The sequence below is a fragment of the Sciurus vulgaris genome (genome assembly GCF_902686455.1).
Source record: "Sciurus vulgaris genome assembly, chromosome: 14".
Classification (NCBI taxonomy): Eukaryota; Metazoa; Chordata; class Mammalia; order Rodentia; family Sciuridae; genus Sciurus; species Sciurus vulgaris.
Window position 1 is genome coordinate 44,593,966 of NC_136475.1, and position 19,628 is coordinate 44,613,593.

A 19,628-nucleotide genomic window follows, 5' to 3' on the forward strand; every position below is an offset into this window, starting at 1 on the left:
AGAGACCAGAGCTGGTATAGCCATGCCTGTCATGCCCCTTGTCACATAAAAAGAGTATTGGCTTTTGTGTGTTTATTGAGTAGATAAATTTTGGGGGTAATAGAAAAACCACCAACATCCTCCTCCACATAGGATGTGGCAGAGAGGACCCCCACAATTATTTATTGATATTTTATTAATAACTATTAAATTTGAAGTTGGGGTGAGTGTGACTACTCTGGTGGTGGTCTGTGACTTTTAATCTCTTTAATGTAGTATAACTTAACAGTACATCAACCTTAGTCTGAACAGCTTTATTTCATGTCCTTTTTTTCCTGTATGTGCTAGCCTACTCAGGTAAAAAGAACTGCAATTATACAGCCATGTGGATTTGATTTTCTTGATTGATTTAGAATATAACCATTTCCCACAGGTATATGAATACAATATAATTATATAAATCCAACATTTAAGCTACATTCCAAAGCTAAAACCATCTGAAAATGAAAAAAAAAATGAAGCTAGAAGATAGCCAACTGGGAGATGATATAGATAACTGTAAATATCTTGCACCAGACCCTAAAGATTCCTGGACTCACTCAGACTGAGGAACATGGAATTTTAGAGATTTACTGTCTATTGCATTTTGCCACAGGCTACATTCAGATATGTGAATGGTGAGGAGCACAAGTAGATAAGCAAGTAAATAGACTAGTGTTTCCAAACACAGTAAGAAATAAAAATCTTTGTGTGGTAGAGTCATATCGATCTAAGAACTGTTAAGGTTTATCCTTTTCAAATTAATGACCTCAGTTCCCTGTAACAATTAACAAAAATAGGAGAAGTCACATAAGTAATGTGGAATGAGAAAGTCAGAGAGACAGAAAATGTTCTGAAATAATTTATGAGGGACATACTTTAAAACCAACGTTTACAAGACCACTAAACACAAAGTACTCACACTAATAGCCAACAAATAAAACCATAGGTGTATGGTATGTTTCTTTTTCTCTGGTTAATATCCTTGTATCTTTATTAAGAGTAAGTTTTGGGTATACTACATTATTTGTTTTGACATAAATTTTAAGATAAGCTTGTCAAGTTCCATGAGAAACTTTGAGGGCGTTTGATTGGCACTCCATTGATATTTTACAGATTATTTGGGGCCACAGTTGATGTCTATATGATGCATAGTCTTCCCAATTGTAAGCAAATCTGTCTGTATTTTAATCAGTGTTAATTTTTGTCCTTCAATAGTGGTTGACAATTTCTTCTTAAATATATCACATGTGTGTTGCTTATTTTCAGTGAAGAATCAAAGACAAATTTCACTAGTGAACCAAAAACAGAAAGCTGCCTAATTCATTTTATAAGTCTAGTATAATCCTGATATTAGATAAGGGCAGTCTAAATAAAATATTAAGAATGTAAATGTGTTAAGAATGTAGATGTAGCAATCTTAAACATTAGCTAAGTGAATACAATAATGTATATTTTTAGATTATCCCTGATTTGTGCAATAAATATAAGGGTCTGTTTTGAAAGTATTATGTCATCCTTGAATTAAATAGGAAAGCCACATGATTATTTTAGTTGATGTATGTTTAAGTGGCTTCCAATTTTTCATGGCTATAAACAAATCTGTAATCACCATTTCCTTAAGATTTTCCAAAAATGAAGTTGAGTAGCACTTGCCTATAATCTCAGTGTGGCTCAGTGGTTAAGTCCCTGGGTTCAATCCCCAGTAATGCTCCTCCTCCCAAAAAAAAGATTTCCTACAAGTATATGTGAATTTCAGAGTCTAATGTGTTGTGGAAATATGGATCCTGAAACTTTCTGTAAAGGACTGGAGAGCAAATATTATAACCTTGCAGGTCAAGAGGCAAAACTGAGATTATTGTATAGATACTTATACAACAAGAGAGAAAGCAAATTTCCACTAATCTTTATTGATATAATTCAAAATATATAAAATTCGAGTAAACTGAGTATAGTTTTTTTATAATCCAGGTCTACAACTATGAGGAACAGAATTCTTTTAAGAATAATAATATTGTTTCCTATCATCCAAATCAATTGAAATGTTCATTGTTAATGCTGATCTTCAATGAGATTTTCCATATTTCACCTTCATAAATGTCTTTCTTTACCCATGCATAGGTTCTGCAAAATACTGATATCAATCTATGAGCATATGGTTTTAATTGAACATATTCACAGATTGGAAGGCATTTTTAGAATTCTATTACCTAAAAGGCTAGAATGCCTTTTAGCATGAATTACATTGCAAATCACTTCCAATTAAAGTTCCTCAATTGCACAGTTAAATGGATTTTGAAATATGGAAATTTACTTTGCACATGCATGGAGGTCTGAAAAACACTGCTGTAGTTCAAAATTAGAAAATATAATGAATGAATGAAGATATCACTTTTTTCTTGTTAAACTTTTGACAGTGAAGACCTGACATTACTTGCAATTCAAACATTAGTTGTCATTGAAATTACTTTGTCACAGTATGTTTTACATGTAAGTTTCACATATCAGCACTGTTTTGCCTTATAATTTTGCTTATATTTCAAGTCTGTAGCAAAAGCTGAATTCCAAGGCCATTCAAAGTTCAATACAGTAGGTGAGTGCAGTTCTTCTAGTCATTTCAAACTGTAAAAATCATTCTTGAGGACTCTATAAACACAAGGTAGATTTAGTCCATTGGCCATAGTTTGCCTACCTCTGCTCTATGAGGTCTTTACCACTTATATTACCATTAAGTATAAGTGACTGTTGTTCCAAAATTTTGTAACCTATGAGTATTATTAACTTTTAAAAATTTATCCAGTTTTAATGTTAACTACCCTGATGATTTGATCATTCTGTACTGTATACATGTACTGAACTATGACATCGTATATCATAAATTTGTAAAACTAAAAACCCAGAAATTGCATTTTTTTCAATTTATATTTATTTGGAAAATAAGGTAATATATCTTTTTTTAAAAGAGCTTTATGATTATACATAGTAGTTGGTTTCATCCTGACAAACTCATACATGGGAATCTATTTTGGTTCATGATTCCCTCCTTTTCCCCCTCCCCTCTTTCTTTCCTCCTGTCCTTCCATCTCCTGTTCTCCTACCTCTGCTCTACTAGGTATTCTTTCACTCCTGATTAATTTGTATTTGATTGATTATGTGTTCTGATCCTTACCTCCCCCTTTCCTATGTTTTACTGTAACTACCACATATGAGAGAAAACATTCTGCCTTTGAGTTTCTAGTTTGGCTAATTTCACTTAGCATAGATATTCTTCATTTCCGTCCATTTATTGGCAAATGCTCTAATTTCATTCTTTTTAATGGTTAAATAGAAGTCTATTGACTCGAATCTGGGTTGTTGCCATAATTTAGCTATTGTGAATTTTGCTGCTATAATCATTGATGTGGCTGTGTTGTTGTAGGATCCCAAATTTAGATCTTTGGGGAAAATACGCAGGAGTGGGACAGATAGGTCATACGGTGGTTCCATCCCTAGTTTTTTGTTAATGCTGTACTAGTTTCTGGAGTACTGCTTTCTAGAGTGGTTTTACTAATTTGCAGTCCGTACTGCTTTCTAGAGTGGTTTTACTAATTTGCAGTCCCACAAACAATATACAAGTGTTTCTTTTCCCCCTGCAACCCTGCACAAAAATCAAATCAAAATGGATCACAAACTTAGGAATTAAACCAGAAACAACTGCTAGAAGAAAACATAGGTCAACACTCCATCATATAGGTACTAGCACCAAATGCCTTAACAAGACCCCCCCCAAACACAAGAAATAAAACCAAGAATCAAACTTTTTTTTAAACTAAAAATCTTCTGCACAGCAAAGGAAATGATTAAGAATATGAAGAGAGAGCCTACAGAATGGGAGAAAATCTTGGCCAGCTACCCCTCTGATAGAGGATTAATGTCCCGAATGTGCAAAGAACTCAAAAACCTTAACACCAAAAGAAGAAATACAAAAGGCAAATAAATATATGAAAAAATGTTCAACATTTCTAGCAATCAGGGAAATACAAGTCAAAACTACACTAAGATTTCATCTTACCCCACAGAATGCAATAATCAAGAATACAAACAACAATAAGTGCTGGCAAGTTTGTGGGGGAAAAGGAACACTTGTACAATGTTGTTGGTAGAACTGCAGACTAGTACAAACCATTCTGGAAAGTAGTGTGGAGATTCCTCAAAAACCTAGGGATAGAACCACCATATGACCCTACTATCCCACTCCTGGGTATTTCCCCCAAAGATCTAAAATTGACCTACTACAGCAACACAGCCATGTCAATGATACAGCACAGTTCACAATAGATAAATTATGGAATCAACCCAGAAGCCCATCAATAGATGAATGGATTAAAAAATTGTCACGTACACATACATACACACATAATGGAATTCTACTCAGTCATTAAAAAGAATGAAATTATGGAGCTGAGGTTGTGGTTCAGTGGTGGAGCACTTACCTAGCATGTGTGAGGCCCTGGGATTCTCAGTATCATATATAAATAAAATAAAAGGTTCATCAACAACTAATTTTTTTTTAAAAAGAGTGAAATTATGGCTTTCACCAGTAAATGAATGGAAATGGAGAAAAAGTGAAATTAGCCAAACTCAAACTCAGAGGTTGATTTTTTTCTCTCATCTGTGGAAGGTAGAGTAAAATAAAGGAAAAGGAGAAGGATATGATTACATAAAGAACCAATCAAATAAAAATTAATATTACCAGCAAAAGGAAGTCTAGTAGAGTAGAGGAAGTAGAAGATGGGAGAGGAGAGAGAACAGGAAGGAAAAAGTCAGGGATCATGAACTGAAATTGATTTCCATAAATGTATGAGTTTATCAGGATGAAATCAACTACTATGTATAATCATAAAACACTGGTAATTAAAAAAAGAAAGAAAATAAACACAGCTACTTAATTAGGGAAAAAACTCCAAATAACCCAATCAATAAATGGGCAAAAGAACTAAACAGAATTTTTTCAAAAGAAACACAAAAGGCCCATCTTTTATGATTATTAACCATTTATTTCTTCTTTGTAAACTGACTCTTCTTCTTTTTTTTTTCATTTTTTTTACAGTAAATTTTCATTCCACCAATCATTTTGCATACCAGAAAGAGTTTTAAGTCCTTTTTAGTGGCTCTTCACACTTGTTCAGTATTATTTTGTAATACTACCTTCTTCCACACATGCAACACTCCTTCCATTTAAAAGACCTACCACTCATCAATTGAAGGGCATCTAGGTTGGTTCCACAGTCTGGCTATTGTGAATTGAGCAGCTATTAACATTGTTGTGGCTGTATCTCTGTAGTATGCTGATTTTAAGTCCTTTGGGTATAGGCCAAGGATTGGGATAGCTGGGTCAAATGGAGGGTCCATTCCAAGTTTTCTAAGGAATCTCCACACTGCTTTCCAGAGTGGCTGCACTAATTTGCAGTCCCACCAGCAATGTATGAGTGTACCTTTCTCCCCACATCCTCGCCAACACCTGTTGTTGCTCGTATTCTTGATAATCGCCATTCTAATTGGGGTGAGATGGAATCTTAGGGTGGTTTTGATTTGCATTTCTCTTATTACTAGAGATGTTGAGCATTTTTCCATATGTTTGTTGATTGCTTGTAGATCTTCTTCTGTGAAGTGTCTATTCATTTCCTTAGCCCATTTGTCGACTGGATTATTTGAATTCTTGGAGTAGAGTTTTTTGAGTTCTTTATAGATTCTGGAGATTAGTGCTCTATCTGAAGTATGATTGGCAAAGATATTCTCCCACTCTGTAGGCTCTTTCTTCGCATTGCTGATAGTTTCCTTTGCTGAGAGAAAGCTTTTTAGTTTGAATCTATCCCAGTTATTGATTCTTGCTTTTATTTCTTGTGCTATGGGAGTCCTGTTAAGGAAGTCTGGTCCTAAGCCGACATGTTGAAGATCTGGACCTACTTTTTCTTCTATAATCTGCAGGGTCTCTGGTCTGATTCCAAGGTCCTTAATCCATTTTGAGTTTAGTTTCGTGCATGGTGAGAGATATGGGTTTAGTTTCATTCTGTTGCATATGGATTTCCAATTCTCCCAGCACCATTTGTTGAAGAGGCTGTCTTTTCTCCATTGCATATTTTTGGCCCCTTTGTCTAGTATGAGAAAATTGTATTTATTTGGGTTTGTGTCCGTGTCCTCTATTCTGTACCATTGATCTACCTTTCTGTTTTGGTACCAATACCATGCTGTTTTTGTTACTATTGCTTTGTAGTAGAGTTGAAGATCTGGTATTGCAATACCCCCTGTTTCACTCTTCCTGCTAAGGATTGCTTTAGCTATTCTGGGTTTCTTATTCTTCCAGATGAATTTCATAATTGCTTGCTCTATTTCTGTAAGGTACGTCATTGGGATTTTAATTGGAATTGCATTGAATTTGTATAGCACTTTAGGTAGTAAGGCCATTTTGACAATATTAATTCTTCCTATCCAAGAACATGAAAGATCTTTCCATCTTCTAAGGTGTTCTTTAATTTCATACAATGGAATATTACTCAGCCATAACGAATGATAAAATTATGGCATTTGCAGGCAAATGGATGAAATTGGAGAATATCATGCTAAGTGAGATAAGCCAATCTCAAAAAGCCAAAGGAAGAATGATATCGCTAATAAGTGGATGATGACACATAATGGGGGGAGGGAAGGGTTAGTGTTAGGGTTAGAGTTAGGGTTAGGGAGGGGGGCAAGTATGAAGGAAGGAAGCTCTGTATAGAAGGAAAAGAGGGGTGGGAGGGGTGGGGGGAAGGGAAAAAATAACAGAATGAATCAAACAACATTACTCTATGTAAATTTATGATTACACAAATGGTATGCCTTTATACCATGTACAAACAGAGAAACAACATGTATCCCATTTGTTTACAAAATAAAAAAAATTAAAAATAAATAAATAAATAAAAGACCTACCATTGCCTCATAGAGCTATGTTGTCTGTCTTCCCTGCACATATGTGTCAGATGTCATTCATTCTCCGTTGCCCTTTTTCCTTTTTCCCTCCTAGTATAATTTTTTTTTTTTTAATTTTGTACTGGGGATTGAACCCTGAGGTACTTAACCACTGAGCTACAGCCCTAGCCCTTTTTTTTTTCTTTTTTTAATTTTGAGACAGTCTCACAAAGTTGCTTCGAGCCTCGCTAAATTGCTAAGGCTGACTTTGAACATGGGATCTATCTCTTCAGTCTTCTGAGTTGCTGGGGTTACAGGTGTGTGCCACAGCACCCAGCTCCTCCTGATATAATTTTTATTCATTCTTCAAGACTTAGATCAGGTACCAGTTCCTCTGGCTCCAACCTGTGCAAATATGTGCTATAATATCAGTCACACTTTTATGTAATTAACTTTCAGTTTATAGCAATCTGTGTGTCTCCATTGGTCTGGTAACTGATGTATATACTCCAAAAGTACTGTACTGCCCAGCACTTAGTAGGTACTAATAATCTGTTGACTGATAAGTTCAAAATAATAGTAATATTAATAATATTAACATATATGTGCCAGATATATAAAACATAATTTTGTGTAATATTCCTCATAGAGTTCTTGGCTTAATATAAGATACAATTAAATTGTGAAGAAGCTCCCTCAGAACTAGGCATGGTAGAGCATGCCTATAGTCCCAGCTACTAAGGAGGCTGAGACAGGAGAATCACTTGAGCCTAGGAGTTTAAGATCATTCTGGACAACATAGCAAGACCCTATCTTAAAGAAGAAAACAGGGTGTTGTTGTCAAAGATCTCCCTCATATGGTAAATCCTCACCAAATATTTATGTTTTTATTCCCTGACAAAACTGAGTATGTCAGTTTATTGAGAAAATGTTTTTCCCCTTAAGCAGTGAAATAATTAAATAGCCTTTAGTTATAACTTTGACCTCCAATTAAGAAAAATTTGCCCTGGAAAACAGAAATGTAAAGTACAAAAAGGAATATTTGTTAGTCGTATGTATTTTGTAATCTGAATAGGAAGATTTTTCTTTTCAAAATCTTCTTTGTAACTTGGCAGATTCATTTTGGATTAATATTTTATTTTGCTTTATTTCCAAAGGATATCCATTACCTTGCCCTAGATAAGGGTGAATTGGCACTAGCTGAAGTGGCAAGAAAAAGAGCTAGTAATATTGATGCAGAATCAATAACCTCTGGAGTCGGTAAGAATAAATGCTTTTTAAAAAATGCCTTTTGTTTTAATCAATACTTAGTATCATTTCTATTTGTAGGGTATGTTTGGTTAATTTGAATTACTTTCTTTGTAAACACAGTAACTTTTTAAAAGAATTATTAAGCCTTGACAAATAATATATCGATGAGTTGGAACTGTATATGAAAACTGATAATCAGTGATTACTACAATCACTATTTAGCAGAAAGTAAGAAGACATTGTTCTCTTCATAAGATTTTGGGTGAGTTGCTTGTTATCATCAGTGCCATTATGAACCAATACAGAAACTTAACCATTTATACACAGGTCATATATTCAAAGAATTCTCTCCTATGTAAGACAAAGCATTTCACATAGGATCAGGTTTGATGGTTGATTTGTTTTTTGTTCAGAAGCCGCTAGAGTCATCTTGCAGTGTAGTATTCTGAAGAAGACAGATAAGCCCAGATTGAATCTAAAGGCCCACTTAAACTTTACAATATAGAAAAATAAAAGATTTTAAAATACATCAGCATGAACTTCCTTGTTCTAAACTTAAGTTGATCTAATGTCATTAAATCTGGCAGTATTAATACTTGGACATCACAATTTCCTGTTCTTCCTAGTATTTCTTATTCCTAAATTACACAAAGGACCCTCAGGATTATAAGAAAATTCATTTCATTTCTCTATGGAAGTCATATGAAACAAAACATTTCAATAAGATGCTCACTTTGTAAGTGCTTAAAAATATGAATCTCTACACTGAACAGTCTTCTTATACTTTGTTTGAGTGAGGATGATTGCAGCCAAATGTACCAACTCAGCTTCTCTCCAACATCACCAATTCCAGTCTTCAACGTGGTAGTGAAGGGAACTCAAAGTCATACCACTAGGGTAGCCCTGAACCTGCACACTAGGACTAATTCTTACTTACCAGTAGGAGAATCACATTCTCCTTCCACACCTAACGGAATTGGAGATGGAACCCAAAAGATGCCAAGACCACTTTTATTTATTTATTTATTTATTTATTTATTTATTTATTTATTTATTTATTTTTTGTATTACTACTTTGCTTTAGATTTTTTTTTAATTGTAAACAAATGGGATACATGTTTCTCTGTACATGGCGTAAAGGCATACCATTTGTGTAATCATAAATTTACATAGAGTAATGTTGTTTGATTCATTCTGTTATTTTTTCCCTTCCCCCCACCCCTCCCACCCCTCTTTACCCTCTATACAGTCCAAGACCACTTTTAGAGCTCCATTTCTAATGGAGCTCTTATTCTTAATCATATTCAGATTGAGTAGTCCTTCTAATACTAAAAAGTTATTCTTATCTTAAATTAACTTTAGTTGGTCTATTATTATAACTTGTTACTTACAAAGTCTATGATGTGCCTCCTACTAATAATATTAATAAACTGGAGGTGGTGGCACATGCCTGTAATCTCAGTGGCTCAGAGGGCTGAGACAGGAGGATCGCAAGTTCAAAGTCAGCATCAGCACCTTAGCGATGCCCTGAGTAACTTAGTGAGACCCTGTCTCAAAAAAAAAAAGAATAAAAGGGCTGGGTATGTATTGCAGTGGTTAAGTGTCCCTGGGTTCACTTCCCCAGTAACAAAATAATAATAATAAAATATTCATAATAAATATTTATTGAATGCTCAATATGGGCAGATACTGTTTTCAGTTACAGATATCAACACAACTCTGTGAGGTAGGTACACTTTATATTTGTTATGAGAAGTTACTTATAACTAAATAATGAAACCACACCATAGTAATAGGAATTATGATGTTATGGGTATGCAAATATCCTCTATCCCCATTCCTAGCCATTTAAGAAAACACAGCAAGATGCTAATTCATAACCAATTTTCTGTAAATTTTCCTTAGTTTTCCTGTATCCTGAATTTTTCCCAAGGGATCAGATATAATAAAGGCCATCTTTTATCTTTTAAAGCTTTTTAAAGGGTAGAAGGGAATGGGAAGAAATTACCCTGAAATTTCAGGAAACTGAAGAAATGCTTCTATTCTTAAAAATGTATCTTGTGCCCCTGTATTCTTTTATCAGGTTACTGTGGCCAGCTGATAATTCCTAACCAGAAGGCTTGATGTTCCTTCTTTGAGCCCAGCCTTATTTCTACCAAATATCTTTTTTTCACTAAAGCCCTGTGACCCAGATTACTAACAAAGATACTATTCAGTAACATAAGTAAGTAGCAAGAGGTTAACTTCTTAGATAAATGTTCTGTCTCACTTTACTTCCAGAAAACTGGGTGACTCTCAGTCATATTACCAAATGGTATTTAGGAAAGAATCTCTAGTTTTCTCGTCATGGTCTATTTCCAGCTTTTCATTACAGCCTGTATCATTCTGGGGAAAGCTAATTTCTCTCCAGTTCCCTCAATTTAACTCACTATTCTCTCAAACTTCCTAAAGCAGACAGTGATTAGATTTTTGGCTTTCAAAGGTATTCTCTGATGCAAGGAAAAGACCAAATTATATGATATCAGGAGTACTTAAGTAGTTCAATCTAGACATGGGAGAATCTAAAAAAGTATCACATAGAGTTATTAACACAATTCAAAGCAATAGTTACAAAGGAAAAGCTTAGTGATGATATCAATGAATAATATGTTAATTTTATTTGAAGTATAATTTTTATTGAAGTATAATATTCATACAAAAAAAGTACACAAATCATAAATAAATGATCTCATGAATTTTCACAAAGAGAACACATTCTTATAACCAATATTCAGGCCAATTACATTACAAGGACCCCAGAGGTCCTCATGTATCCCCTTTATATCCTTTATATCCTAGCCCAAATATTCACACTTTTATAACACAAAATAGAAGTTTCTATGATAGTTTTGTAGTAGTTTTTAACAGTTGTAATTCTTTCAGTCTTATTGGTGTATAACAATATTCCAACATATATGACAATTCTATTCATTCTACTTTTGATGGATATTTGGGTGATTTCTGACTTTAAATGCAATATATGAAATAAAGTACAAATATTATGTATACAAAATATCAAAGTTATGATATTTGATTGTCTAGCTTTTATTAATATGTTTACTCTTCTAGCAGCCTTATTTTATTCCTGGTATATTGGTCATTTATACAGGATAAATTATATAAAACTCACACAAGTCAAACATGCTAACTTTTATATGGCCTGGTAAGGGAAAAAGGTAATCATCTTTGCCATGTTTGAGTGCTTTATGATTTTAAGCAGTGATGATTTCAGGTAGAAATATCTGAGGTATTGCTAGTCTTTAATTGCCTATTCCATACATATTATATGTTATATTGTATTAAATATCAGAGATAAACTTTTAAAGTTTATAAAAATGTCTGGGGTTAGAGGTTACAAAATGCTCTATGATGATAAAATTCTGAGTGTGCACTTTGGCACTAAATGCATTACTTCCACTTAAGAGACCATGAGCAAATATCTTCTGTGTGTCTCAGTTTCCTCATTTTAAAAGAGATGAAAATATACGATACCTATGGTATGGATTATTGTGAGGTTACCCTAGTTTTATGCTTCAGTGTCTGGCAAAAATTAAAGCACAGTAATGGTTAGCTATTAATAGTGCCTTTAAAAATAAAAATATATATTTGGAGTAATAAGCATTCTTGAGTGGTGATATTACACCTATAAAATACAGGTTTTGCTGATTCTTCTTGATTAGACCTTAATTTAATTCCTACATGTTTTAAGTTTTAACGTTCTTTATTAAATGTGAAATATAATAAGTCATTTGTGTCAGTAAAGTAGTATGGATGGACAGCCAGTAAGATTTTCTTCTAAATATAAATTTATAATTGTGTCCTTTCCAGTTTAACTGAGAACTCAGACTGTAGTCACAAACTATAAAGTCAATTCTGTCCTCTTGGACTTTCATCTTTGGCCAAGGCTAAATGAGCTTCATTGGTGGTGGTTCTGTAATGCTAATGATATATTAGGTGTGGAATATTCTAGGCTGCCATAAAACAAGAGAGCACAAAACACAATCACTTAACAAAGAAATAATTGTTTCCTTCTTGCATAACAATCTTTAGATATATTCCAGAACTGGTAAAGCATGCTGGTTATCAGATTACCAGGGTCCTTCTAAAATCACTGAGGATGTGCATCCTAGCTACAGAAATGGGGGGAAAACAAGAAGGGTAAACTTTTCTTGCCCAGGGTACCACCCAGGGGTTGTTACACATCACTTCTGCTCATATCCCAAGGGGCATAAGGCTATACTAACCGTAAGAAAGTCTGATATCTTCAGTGTAGTGATCATGTAACCAGCAAAACACTTACACTGCTGTAAAATCAAAAGCCATTTGGGGGTCAGCTATCAGTTTATCTGTTACAGTGATTTGAAGAATACTATTTTGGATAAAAGGGAAACAATTTCATGAAATCCTTACATGCAGAGAAATGAAAATGTAAAAATATCCCAGATGTACTTAATGTGGCTGTCTACACATTCGTGTATTATGAAACTCTTCCAAATGCATTATATATTGCCAAATACATTTATTAAATATGATCTTTCAGAAACAATGCTATAAAAAAGTTGTAGCTTTATAACTTGCCATCTCCTCTTAAAATATATTTGAGGCTGAGCGTGGGGGCACACACCTGTAACCCCAGAGGCTTGAGAGGCTGAGGCAGGAGGATCATGGGTTCAAAGCCAGCCTAAGCAACTTAGGAAGGCCTTAAGCAACTCAGTGAGACCCTGTCTCTAAATAGAATATTTTTTTAAAGGATTGGTGATGTTGCTCAGTGGTTAAGTACCCTGGGGTTCAATCCCCAGTATCAAAATAAATGAATAAATAACGTTATTTAAAAATAAAAAATAATAAAATATATTTGAAGATTCTGGTATAAAAGTTTATTCATACTTAATGGAGAACTTCAGACATTATAATATAAAGTCTACAGTATAAAGACAAAGATTAGCCACTGATAACTAAAAAAAAAATTGTTTACTTCATCATTTTTCTATGCATAATTTAATAAAATCAGAATCCTTATTTTTCTTTTGGTTACCCAATGGTTTGCCATCAACACAGTCCCATGTTTTTTAAAAATCAGTCAAACATTTTATTTTGAATAAGTTTTCTTCCTAAATGTCTTTTAGGTTTTACTATAAAATCATGATGTGATTGCAAAAGTGTAGAGAAATTATATCCAAATAGATGATACATGGATGAAGGAAAAGGTGTGCTCTCTTCCACTTAAATTATAATATTCTTTCAAGATTAAGCTTCAAAAGAATTTTTAACTCTACAAAAATTTAAACTGGTTAACTGTTTAACTTCTATACTGTGCTTGAGAGGTATGTTATACTACCTGTTTGACTTAGCGGGTATATTCATGCCAACCTACATTTGGTCCCACTTCACCTATTTTCCTTTATTATGACATGGTGTCAGTTTTGATCTGTACCTTCCTACCTCTAGGCATCTTTGCCTAAAGACATAGTTCGAAACCTTCTATAATTATAAGCACATCAAAGACTACTGGTTTGTTTGGCTGCAGAGATCTACACAAGACTGTATGACTTGTATAACTTAAGAGGTGAACAGTTTTCAGTTATGTTCCAAAGAATGCCACGATTATCAAATTTTTTGTTCTTTATGGTGACATAATGTTCATCATGAAATGTGACATATATTACCAATTCTTATTTACCATAAGCATTGATTTTTCTCTAGACTAGATATTTCTTTTCTTGGGAAACTTTTCCACCATTTAAATATTATTTACACATTTCTGAATTCTGAAATACTAGATCACTATCTTCTAAAACAAGGTGTCAACTTTTCAGAACTCACCTAGTCATAAGTTGACAGTTACTCAGCAAAAGGTAATGTTTTTCTGTGGAGAAAAGTATAAATGTCAGACTATTTAGACTGTCATTGATTCTACTTTTTCTCCTTTTGAGAAAGAAATCAAATGTCTCAAATCTCTGCTTTACATATTGGTCAGACTAATAAAGTATACTGAAGTAGGACAGAAAAATCAACATTTAAATTTTCTACAAGTAAATAATTAAGGAATTTTGCTTGAAGATTGGTTTAATGAAAGTATGAAGTTAAAAAAATGGAATATATGTCAATATGGGTAGCCTGAAGTAAAATAAACATCTTCTATTAATAATTCTGAAGTGTGAATTGATAAGAGTCACACAGTAATAGGTCCAAACTTTAAGAATATTAAGGTGGTAGTCAGGAATGCTAACTTCTAATGTTGGCTAAAGTAGTCAAAACTAGTATGATACTTAAAAGTCACTTTTTTTGGTGTGGTGCTCTCAGTTGCTCATTTTATTAAAGTGTCTAAATTCCAGCACAAAATTGTATTCATATGATTAGCTATGACAGGACAGAATTCAAACTAAGACACTGTAAAATTATAGCCAACATATAAATCTGCTAAAAATTTATTTATTCATATCTAATAAAATAGTACAGACTTATGCAGACAAAAAATACACTTGAATGTTTTCTTAGAGGACTTCTTTAGTGTGCCTTATTCAAGATACTTTTGAATTAAATTCTCTCAAAATTATAACACTAAGGTACCCAAGGAAAAAGAGCTGATAATAGAAATAAGAACTTGTAAATAAACAGAATGGTTTCACATATATTACCTAATAAAAACCATAAATCATTACATTTTAGAGCTGCATTTGGACTTCTTTTTTTTGGAGGGAAGTACCTAGGATTGAACTCACGGGCACTCAACCATTGAGCCACATCCCCACCCTATTTCGTATTTTATTTAGAGACAGGATCTCACTGAGTTGCTTAGTGCCTTGCTTCTGCTAAGTCTGCCTTTGAATTTACAATCCTCCTGCCTCAGCCTCCTGAGCTGCTGGGCTGCATTTGGGCTTCTTGCAGCTATTTTACCTATATATAATTCTCTATATCAGAATTTGTATCATTTCTGAAGATAATCTTACACCCTTTCCATGTCCCCAGGAAATCTCAATTCACAAATCTTTGTTATTTAGTTGGTATATAACATTTTTAAAAACATGAACTTGCTTGATCAAAATTACCTGTTTCTTTACCATGTTACAATTTTTAAAGGGACTTCATATAACCATATATCTGTATTCTCAAGTGATACTGGGGGAGAATCAGAGTTTTTATTGTCACTAGATTCTGAAGGCTTAAAGAAAATAAAATGTCTTCATTTCTCAAATCTAATCATACTGAAATACTTTTTGCTATAGAGCAGAATTTAGTTTAAAGCTGATTAATTTCAGCCCTTACTACATCCATACGTACACACCTTTCAATAATTACAGATGTCGGGAAGTATTCCAGTGTTTTTTTTTTTTTTTTTTTTTTTTTTTTTTGCGGTGCTGGGGATTGAACCCAGGGCTTTGTGCTTGCAAGACAAGCACTCTACTAACTGAGCTGTCTCCCAGCCCTCCAGTGATGTTCTGAGGCTGGCTCTTATGCCCTTGCAAAGCTCAATTTTGTGTAACTCTTCCCAACTCCAAGTTCAATGATATCATATTGATAGCTCATAATCAGTCATGGCAGGATTATTTAACTATGAAAACTAGCAAATTCTAAAAATTTTGTTGTTTTGTGGTGGGGAACAAATTGTTAATCACCTAAGAACACATCACTTGAGGTAATCTGAGGCCATGGTTCCAGAAGACCAAGTCTTCTCATATCAAAGAAAAGATCTATAAGTCTTCCTAATTCTTCAACAACCAGAACTGAAATTTTGAATACTCATATATATATCCTCCAGCTTCCTAAGTTTATAAGCAGAATAATAAAAGAGGGAATAGGGTCCCTGTCATATATAATTTATTGTGTCTTTAAACCAGTATAGCAGTATTGCCAAAAAGAAATTAATGTAAGCCAAATACAGAACGTTATTTACTACATCTAAGAATATATCTCAAATTAGATGTTAAATTTTCTTTAGGAATACTTTGTATTTGAATCTCAAAAAATTTATAGTTAAAGAAGTCATTTTAGGTACACTGGTTGTTTCACACATTCTTAAAATTAACTGAACATCAGTTTTAATTTTAAAATAATTAAAAATAAAGAAAACTTTAAAATCCAGTTCACCAGTCATACCTGCCATGTTTCAGGACTCAGTGGCCACATGTAATAGTTCTTACATATTGGGCAATGCAGTTATATATCAATAATTCAGGAATTTCCCTGAAGCTTGGACCTTACTCTACCAGCTTGAAGTGTAGAAGGGATCACATGAATTATTTCACTTTTCACTGCCTTAATTTTCTGAGACAATAAACAACCTTCGAAGAATGATGATTAATAGTTAGTCCTAATTGTTACTATAATCACAAAATGATTCACATGATATTATAGCAGCTTCTATTTTTGGCATGTCATGTTATTTAACAATTAATTAGTTGTCAAGCAGTAGCTGAATTTTGAAGAAGAGCTTAAACATGTTAGGTGTTAGTAGTAATAAATGCTAACATTTATAGAGTGCTTTTCATCCTTAAAGGGCTTTACAAATAGTCATTAATCTGATAGCATATGTCATTCCTGTTAGAAGTTAATTCTGAGGTCAAAGAAGGCCTTTCTGCTAAAAATAAAAATGTAATTATACACATGTACATTCTGTATTATAATGTACATAAATTCCAGTGTTAATACCCTATTCCTGAGTGATAAACAAGACAAAATATTCATTTAATAGCTTTTCTGATTCTAAGTACCATAATATATGCTAATCTCACCAGAGAAAAATGGTGCTTCTTTATTTAGCATTTGTGTGTTGTCTATAAAACTAAAACATCAAGTTCAGCTTTCTTGATTATATACATTTTTGTCCAGTACTGGGATTGAACCTCGGGCCTTATACATGCTAGGCAAGCAGTTTACCACTGCTCTACATCCCCATCCTTTTTTTATTTTGAGATAGGGTCTCACTAAAATTGCTCAGATTGACCTCGAATTTGTGATCCTCCTGCCTCAACCTCCTGAGTAGCTGGCATTTCATGTGTGTGCCACTGCACAGGCTTAAAATAGATTTTCAAATGCCATTTTGTAGTGTTTGATCTCTGAACTGCCATCAGAATAATAATACCATCCACTTTATGGGCGTTCCAATTTTCAAAGTTCTTATCTTACCATCTTATTATCTTCATAAAAGATAAACGAGACAGATGTCTTAAAGCCTACTTTTTGGATGAAGCTCAGTAAAGTTGAGTGACTTGCTCAAAGTTAACATAGTGATCATGTAAGAATTAGATCCATAATCTAGGTCTTGTGATTTTAGTTATTAAAAGTGCTCACTGTATGTTGGAGAATATGTAGAACACTATTTATGCATTACATCACTTGATGATCTCAACAACCTATCTTCTTGAGATGAAGGGATAATACAATGCAGAAAGATTGTTACACTATAGGTCCTTTTCTACCTCAAAGCATATATTCTTCTGTACTATACTGAATCTAAAAATGGAATATTATAAGGGTAAGAAAATAACCAGTCTTCATTAAGATTTGCTATGCATAGTGCTAAGTTTTGTGATACTGTCATGTTTCCTGATGTCATAATATTGCTTGTTCTCTTTTTTTTTTTTTTTTTTTTTTTGTACTGGGGATTGAACCCAGGGCACTCTACACTCTACCAATGAGCTACATCCCTGGCCCTTTTCATTATTTTATTCTGAGACATGATCTCAGTTGCTCAGGCTGACGTTAAATTTAGAATATTCCTGAGTCTTCTAAACTGATGGGATTACAGGTGACTGCCACCATGCCTGGCTTACAGTTTAATTTAAAGCAAATTTTTTTGGCATTATAAAAAAAGGTAGCAAGAAAAGTTTTCTTTGTCCCCTTTGTTTACCATATTATACAAGTGCCAAAAATGAGTGCTTATACCACCTGTATAGCACAGTGCAAGAAAGTAGCTTTGAGCACTGTCTCGTAGTCTCTACAGTTCCATGGTGTGGTGAAATGATGAGTTATTAATAATAATGTGGAACTGGACATTTTTACTATAGATCTTGAGCTAAGCACTTCTGAACTAGGAAACTTAAGCAGTTCTTCTAGAAATAAAGGGTGTTTTTCATGCAGTGGATATTTTTATTCAAAGGTTTAATATAATAGGATAGAGGATTAAGCACTGATTTACTAAATTTGCTTACTTTAGCTAAATAATTTACATTGAGACAATGATTGTGTGTGTGAAGTGATTATTTTTTTCTGTCAGAAAAAATTCTTTTTTCCTACCTTACTCTGAACTTTTCATCTTGCCTCAGTAGCCACAAATAAGTGTTGGGAGTTGTTCTAGGTCATTCAGATCTTCATAATTTTCACAACAAATGATATGTCAACTTATGTTTCACGAATACTTCTTGGGTAGATTTTCTGTAAATTTTCATTCATTAGATTTTATTTTTTGGCTAAATTCTATTTGTACTAGATATTTACCATATAAGACTGCTTCTCAGAAGGAAGTAAAACAAGTTTGTGTAAATACATTCATATTCAAAGACAAGAGAGGACAAAATGTGAAAGGGAAACGTGCTCTTTCTATGCAAACTTCTTCCTTATCTAAAATTAGGTGTACCCACAAATGTATGTACTACAGTGATATGTAGAGATGCTATTTTATTATCTTATGACACTTATAGTTTTTCCAAGCTAATAATCTAGGTATTTGAAATGCATTCATTTAAGCAAAAGAAATAGCTGGCAAATATTTTTGTGTCAGGTGGTATGCATGCTAAGTTTTTATAACCTTTTGTTTGTTCAACGTAAGGAAACTTGATGTGACAGGGTATGACATATCACAAAGATGACTCCAGTCAGAAATGTCAAGAAATTCCTGAAATCTTCTTGAAAACAATACCTTTTAAAATGACTTAAATAAATATATTTTAAAGATGGTATAGTCTTCTTTTCCTGTTATTTATCAAAGAATTGAGTTCAAGTGCTTAGGAAAGTCTTTTACACGGGGTAAAAAAAAAAGAACTATCTTATAATTGGGGTTGGGGGACAAGAACCTCTGGGTTTTTCTGGGTTGGAGTGTCCCATCAGATACAGCTGTTTAGAGTTGACGCATCTCTTTGTTGATCAAACAGTTCAAGTGGTAATTTTTTTATATTCCAGATGTTCTGTGGTATACTTAGCTGTCCTAACAAACTCCTGTCCCAAAGTATGGTTTTCAACAAAAGGTATGGGTAAATGTGTTGATCACAAAATTTGCTTCTGAAGAGCCAAACTTTGTATCATAGGAAAATAAACATTAAGGCAAATGCTAAAGAAAAACATATTTGGAGGAATATACATATTGTTAAGTGTTCAACCCAAAGAATTTTGATGAAGTGAACACACCAGCATAACTGGCATCCAGACTGTGAAACTAAATTTACTAACATCCCAAA

General features: G+C 33.5%; 1 protein-coding gene across 8 annotated transcripts in view; it reads left to right on the forward strand.

Annotated features, from left to right (window-relative positions):
* The window catches only part of WDPCP (WD repeat containing planar cell polarity effector), a 390,926-nt gene that overhangs the window by 280,492 nt on the left and 90,806 nt on the right, over positions 1-19,628 (forward strand). For 6 of the 8 annotated variants that reach the window (XM_079109698.1, XM_079109695.1, XM_079109697.1 and 3 more), the window contains one exon: positions 8,103-8,205. In XM_079109698.1, the coding sequence (XP_078965824.1) occupies positions 8,103-8,205 (103 nt within the window). Of the gene's footprint in view, positions 1-8,102; positions 8,206-10,279; positions 12,954-19,628 lie in introns of those variants that run through there. The other 2 variants (XR_013758962.1, XM_079109699.1) reach the window with 2 other exon arrangements.